Source organism: Palaemon carinicauda, chromosome 8 (assembly GCF_036898095.1).
Source record: "Palaemon carinicauda isolate YSFRI2023 chromosome 8, ASM3689809v2, whole genome shotgun sequence".
Taxonomy (NCBI): Eukaryota; Metazoa; Arthropoda; class Malacostraca; order Decapoda; family Palaemonidae; genus Palaemon; species Palaemon carinicauda.
The window spans coordinates 167,997,513-168,005,012 of record NC_090732.1 but is presented as its reverse complement, the minus strand read 5'-3'; the positions used below and the strand labels follow the sequence as shown (position 1 = coordinate 168,005,012).

The 7,500-nt window shown below is 35.6% G+C and overlaps 1 protein-coding gene across 3 annotated transcripts in view; it reads right to left on the bottom strand.

The window, feature by feature from the left end:
* LOC137646120 (prostaglandin E2 receptor EP4 subtype-like) overlaps positions 1 to 7,500 on the bottom strand; it is a 143,226-nt gene that overhangs the window by 26,481 nt on the left and 109,245 nt on the right. For all 3 annotated transcript variants that reach the window (XM_068379322.1, XM_068379324.1, XM_068379323.1), the window contains 2 exons: positions 6,328 to 6,590; positions 3,820 to 3,986 (listed from right to left, as the gene is read on the bottom strand). In XM_068379322.1, coding sequence (XP_068235423.1) covers positions 3,820 to 3,986; positions 6,328 to 6,547 — 387 coding nt within the window. In that variant the 5' untranslated portion in view covers positions 6,548 to 6,590. The remainder of the gene's footprint in view (positions 1 to 3,819; positions 3,987 to 6,327; positions 6,591 to 7,500) is intronic.

The window sequence follows — 7,500 nt, the reverse complement described above, 5'->3', positions numbered from 1 at the left end:
TGTTGTTATTAGATGAAAACTAGCTTTCATCTTTTAATTTCCTGCCATTGCAAGATGATATTTCCTCACCACAGGTTCTCGTTAGAATTCAGCTATCTACTTAATCATGATATCCTTAATTTTCTTTCATGAATTTAACATTTTGAAAATGATTAAGATGGATTCTGTCTCCACAAAATATGGTCTATTAAACACGAACAATGTGTCATATTCTGACATATGCAGTTCCTTTGAGGAAAATCTTCCCACTAACATGCTATGAGATAGATGTGGGATGCACACTTCTTTGTTATAGTGTTTATTAACTAGAATGATAAGAGAGAGATGCATTTAACATTTTTGGAAACTTCGGACATAAACTAGAATTAAGAGGATCGTGAGCATCGATATAACTTTCCTATTGAACCTCAAACAACCCTCCATTCACCAACAAAGGCTTTATCGTCGAGCTATAAACATTTACGACAAAGCTTACTAGATGTCTGGGTTTCTTTACTATCCACTGTATTCCGTGGGTGAGGGTAAGTCGGGTATGAAAAATGACGTAATATTTCCCTCCTCTGTAGCTCTGATAAATGGCATATCTAAAATCCTTGCTTTTACATATAGGGATGGACATCCATTTACTAAAACTACTTGATGCTGTGTCCAACGCCTACACGCTCATTTATTTCTTGGAGTATAATGTTGCATCGCTCATTCACAGATTTTATGGGATGATTTTGTCGTTCCGCATTGTAGCGTCTTCTTCTAAGAAAATAAAACGGAAAATAGCACTTCGTGGTACGACGTTTGGTTAAGACTGGAATCATGTTATGGTCAGGTCTAGCAATTTGATTACAGATAGTTTGCCATCATTCACAAGACATTGCATTGTTAGGATTAAGATACCAAGAGGAATGCCACTGAATACTATGTAGTATTAGCTTTCACAATAGCGCAAGGTATGTTTTGTTTGTTAACCTTTTTCTGTTGCCTCCTTGTTAGTACAGTGGTAACGCGTTTGCCTGAGCATTCGCATGGCAGTAGATCGATCCCCGTCCAGGGCCGTGAGTTTAGGCTGTTTACTGGGGTGGCCACTGCTGTGGTAGGACACCACAGTGGGGGATTGGGCTTGTCCGGCTGACGTTTTGGTGAGCATCTATTCTGATGGAACACTTTTAACATTCATACACACACCAATATATTTATCTGTGAGGGTATATATATATATATATATATATATATTATCTATACATATATATATATATATATATATATATATATATATATATATATATATATATATATATATATATATATATATATATATACTGCATATAGCTCGCTGAACTTTACACAAAATGTCTGCAAGAATGCGTATGAACAGGTGTTTCCAACATAATAAAACTACATTTCCTTTTTTATGCCACAGTTTTATTTTTATAAAACTTTTCAATTAAGCAAAAGCATCTTTGAAAACAGCATCAGGCCCTTGTAAAGAATATTTTAAAGAATAAATAGTCAGCAGACGGTCACTCATACGTCCATAACCCGACTCCCACCCACCATTGGAAGAGCCTCCCCCATGATAGACCAAGGGGGTACCCTATGATGAAAACCCCTGGGCTAGAGCCTAATAAACACGGAAAGCAATTAACACACAATTGCTTGATGTATACTGAACGATCATATTGAATTAGTCCATACCAAATTGACTTACATCCATTAAGATGATTTGCCTCTTTACAAACAGAAGAAACTCTCCATGCAAATCAAGTTATTTACATGTTTCATTCATTATATTCCCATTCCCAAAATGTTAATGCGACCATGAGCATCATTGTCGTGCCAAGGAACCACACACACACATACCAGCCTGGAGATAAAGCAATTCAATTACACAGTTACGTGATTCGAATAAGATGGATCTGGATGGAGGCCCCAGATTTCGGGAGAAGCAACGCAAGATTAAGGAGGGAATCTTAGAGGGATTTGCTTCTCTCGTTAATCACTTGCTAAATTTCGTAGTCCATTGTTTATATTGTTGGATTTCATTATTTTATTTTCTAGATATTGGTTCAATGTAAAAAAAATTATTTGGTGAAACTTATTTTCCAGATATAGGTTGAAGATAAAACAAAACAAAAATAGTTTTTGGTGAACCTTTTTTTCCAGTTATAAGTTTGAAATGAAACAAGGAAAATTATTTGCTGAAAGTTATTTTCCAGATTTAGTTCAAGGTAATACAAAAGCTCAGAATCAACTACGTGGCATCTGAAGAATCGAGTGAAAAAAGTTATACATTTTCATGTATGTCTTCTAATATAATTTACGTCACTTGGAACTTTTCTTTTTGAATGCTTTCAACTCCGGCACGGCCTTATTTCCCCCCCCCCCCCACCCGTTTACAACGCTCAACTTGAATTATGATTTAGTTTTTCCTACTTTCTTCTTATGTAATTAACTTCTGCACCGCATATAATTCATACACGCTCATACAATGTAATGCTATTTCTTTTTTTATCTCATGCTCTCTCCCACAATGATAATAGAACAACCTGTTTAATCTTGCCAGCGTATGTTTTAGTTTGTTTTGATTTTTTTTGTAACATTCTTGCTTGTAACTGCTTGTATATAAGCTCGTTATCTGTTAAATAGACTTTATTTGGATTCACCTCGCCTCTCTGTTATCACCTAACAAGCACCTCGTACATTGGTCACTCCGTGTTCACCTATGTGCGAGGTGGTAGTTAGGTGCTAACAGACAAGCGAGGTGAATGCAAGTAAAGTTTATTCAACAGATAACAAGTTTATATACAAGAAGTTGCAAGCAAGAATGTTATAAAAATATCAAACAAATTAAACATACAGTGGCAAGCTTAAACAAGTTATTCTATTATTCAAAAGGTAATAAGCTTACATACAAGCAGTTGCGAGCAAAACTGTCACAAATTCGCACAAACGAAAGCATGAATTGACAAGCTTAAATAGCTTGTTCTTTTATCAGTGCAGGAGAGAGCGAGAGATAAAAAAGCAATGGCATTACATTGTCTGTGTGTGTATGAAACACATGCGGTACACGTCTTCAATAATACCGCTTGCAACACATGCGGTCCACCTCTCCATAATACCGCTTGTACTCTATGGATAACTGGTGTCAGCTTGTAATGTATGTTGATACGTTTCAAGCAATTGTATTATTCATACAGCAATTTGTATTCCATGCACATTCGGCTATCTCATTTCACTTACATGAAAGGCATATGGCTCCCTCTATTATTTTAAGCTTTTCCTCCCCTGTTGCCTTGTATTTGACCTTCCCCTACAGCCTGCTTTAATTGCCAAACATCTGTGTCCCTCTATCTAATAAATCACTTGCCTTGAGATTCACTTCTTTCCTTAATTCATTCATATCTGTTTTTCTTCGATTTCAATCAGCCTTAACCCTTTCAGTGCCATTGGTTACTTCATCAAAATTTGAGAAAGGGAAACACGTTCTAAAATCACCCCAAAACAGCAAGTTGTTATTCCTTGGAAAGGTCCTGATGAGAGCTTTTTGTTGAATTCACCACTGACAGTGAAAGGCTTAATAACATTAATCATTAAAATCATGTTCTCGATATCTATTAGCTTTCACAATCTCTCTTCCATAAATTAGCTTTGTTTTTTTTTATGGGAGAAGCAAATGCAGACACTCATCAGTCTTGCTTTCTGCTTTCTGTCACATATCTCTGATGCATCATTTATGTGTCTGTTTTTTTGTGTATGTGTACCCTCAAGCAAGAGAACTGATACCTTTGAAGAATACAACGTCTTAAATAGCCACTAATTACTCACCCCGCCGACCCACGTCTTGTGAGAATAAGCGATCAGTGCAGGCGGCGTCGTAATAATCTTCCCAATGAGGTCCGTCCAGATGAGGGTGCTCAGCAGCACGAAGAAAACGGTGCGGGAGTGCTGGGGTCGCGTCGTTGTGTATAGGTAGTACAGCGCCCAGATCTGACCTGTTGGCAAGCAGGGAGGAGTTCTGTATTGCTCGTCTCTGTATGTGTATATTAGCTATCTATCTATATAGACATAAACGGGAGTTGAGAATTCTTTTAAGGTTCATTATAAAGATTGGCATGTATAATAGTTTGGTAATCAATGACATTATCATCATTCTGAAGCTCACATGCACATATATGGTATAGTCTACTGTATATATATATATATATATATATATATAATGTATATATACATATATATATATATATATATATATATATATATATATATATATATATATATATATATATATATTGTGTGTGTAGGTGTGCGTGTGTATAAGTATACGTACACACACACAAACACCGCAAACACACACACATATATATATATATATATATATATATATATATATATATATATATATGTGTGTGTGTGTGTGTGTGTGTAAAGAGAGAGAGAGAGAGAGAGAGAGAGAGAGAGAGAGAGAGAGAGAGAGAGAGAGAGAGAGAGAGATATTACTGTATAATAATAAACACAACAAACAAACCTTTCCAATAACTCGGATCTATTAAAGATTAACTCCCAAACTCAAGAACTTCCTTCGCCCCTGAAAATCGAGACGTAATCCCCCACTGGGAGACAGTGATACTGTCTTTCGCCTGCCGCCTCCCTAATGAAGCTGGGAACACTCAAAGAGATGCGACAGATTTGCCAGACTTAATTATTCGACGATGCCAATTGCGAGTTTCTGGAGACTTTCCTAATCCAGTCAAATGTGAAATCAAGTGGTTCGATCGGGGCTGGTTTAAAGATGCAGTTTGATTGCAGTATACAGAGTCGTTTGGGGCTGATTTCTATGATTATTTGATTTTCATTTAACGTATATATAATTTATTGATTTGATATATGTACGTAGATGCGGAAATATATATGCGTGTTTATATATATTTCGCGTATTTTCTTCAACGAACCATTGCATTTCTTTTGGGGCTGTTATGATTATTTTTTTTTTCATCGAATATATAATATATTGACTTATATATATCTACATAGATGTGGACGTATGGGTATTTATATATATTTCAGAAATTTTATTTATTTGTGTATTTTTTTGAACGAACCATTGTCTTATGTGGCTTGAAATCCATTGAAGTGAATAAGAATGTCTTTAAATGATGAAATTTTTGCGTAAATTAATATTAAGCACTAAAAAAAGAAAAAAATATCGTCCAGTATGCATATTGATGGCAAATGATATTGACGTAAAAAGTATTGTATAAAGCAAACAAACAAATAAATAAATGACGACGGGTGAATACATACTGTACTTGGTGAAGGCAATTAATAAACTAACAGACAGTCAGGTGTAAATACAAATCATTCGCAAAATCTTCGATTTTGGCGAAGATAATAAGTAAAGATATTAATAACAGGAACTAATGCCGGAAAAAGTTTGTGTGATTTCATTGGGACAAATCGTCACTCATACAGTACTAGGTACGGAAGATCTGGTCCATTTTAATCTTTCTCAACGATTATGACAAAAGTTCGTGTTGATAAGAGAATATTAGTAATTTGCAACACGCATATCTTATTGCCTTTTATTTCTCTCACTATTACTCAGTGTCACTCACGTCAAAACTTTAACATAACGTCGGTCATCATAAGTTTCAGTATCAACTGTGAGTATATATATTTTTATTCCACTAATTCAGATTCGTTAATAACAAACATTCTCGCCGAAAAGATGAAAATATGAAGAAACTATAACGGCCACTCGTTAGAGCGCATATCTTCACCTATATCAGGTTGTATATCACAAGATCGGCCATTGAATTGTTCACATTTTGGCACTAGTTTTATGGAAATCAGATAAAAATTGGCCATGATATGGCAAAAAGGTGTTTTTTGATGTTTTCGTAACGTTGGCCTTGACTTTTGACCCAATTAATATGAAAATCTTAACAAACTGTCCTTTGAGCATAACCAATCATCCCACTAAATCATCCCACGTGACATTTGGTCAAATAGTTTTTGAGTTATGCGAATTACAAACAGACAGACATACAAACTTACGCGTATAAAAACATAACCTTCGGGACGAATTTGATAAAAGTATTATTATTATTATTATTATTATTATTATTATTATTATTATTACAAGCTAAGCTATAACCCTTATTAGAGAAGCAAGGTGATATAATCCCTAGGGCTCCAACATGGAAAAATAGCCCAGCGAGGAAAGAAAACAAGGAAATAAAAAACTACGAGAAGGAAAAAAACAATCAAAACAGTAACAAGATTAGAATAGATATTTTATGTAAAATAAAAGTAATGTGAATTCGCCACACGAACCTGCAACGCCGCTAAGGCTGAGGAGAATTGGCGACACAATGGTGGCCCCGGGATTTTGATCCAAGGCGGTGCAGGTGACGTTGCCCTCGCATTGCACCGTCAGTTGCGTGTCCGTCATGGCGGTGCCGTGGAGTGTCACGCCGTGGCACAGTAGCAATAGTTCATCGCTCTGATCTTCAGGAACCTCCCCGTCTTCCACTTCTACGTGAGGGACGATCATGGTGGCGCCTTAAGCATACGGGAGGCGTCGTGTGCCAGGAATCCTGCAATGATAGAAAAAGGAAAATGTATTTTTAGTTTAAAGGAATTCGATCGGTTTGCATCTACTCTTATTTATTTGTTATTTATACTAGTCAGGGCCACCCATACTAGACTGGTTTGCTGTGAGCGATCAGACAAAAGTCTCCCACCATCACCAATCTGTAGTGGTCAGCGTAGTGTTGAGTTTAAATGAATTTGCTAGATTTACATCCGCTTTTATTTATTTATTATTTAGTGTGGATATCTTAACGTAATGAAATGATTTATGTATCACCATGATCAGCAGAGCTGTAATAGTCAGGGGCACCCGTACTAGGTTGGTTTGATGTAAGCGATCAGACAAAAGTCTCCCACCATCACCAATCCGTATTGCCCAGCATGGCGATAAAGCTGACCAAACTCCAGACATGAATAAAGACAAGCATGAAGCCTTTGTCCTACAGTGGAATAGAAACAGCTGCATTTGTTGTTGTTGTTGTCGTTGTTGTATTCCTTCACAATATATTCTTTTTTGTTGAGAAAGTGGATATCTATTTTGGGATGAGGTTGTAAGCCACATCCTCATTTCTACACTGACTGTGACCCACCAAAGTTAACTGGCTAACGGGCAACTAATTCACTATTTAATAGGAGAGTACAAAGGTCATTTAAGGAATATGGGACAAAGACTTCCTTTGCCCGAGCTCTCGTCGGATCATTCTTACTGATGATTTAGGGTCGTTTATTATTGAGGTACGGACAGATATATTTATATATATATATATATATATATATATATATATATATATATATATATATATATATATATATATATATATATATATATATATGTATATATACATATATATATATGTATATATATATATATATATATATATATATATATACTGTATATATGTATGTATATACTGT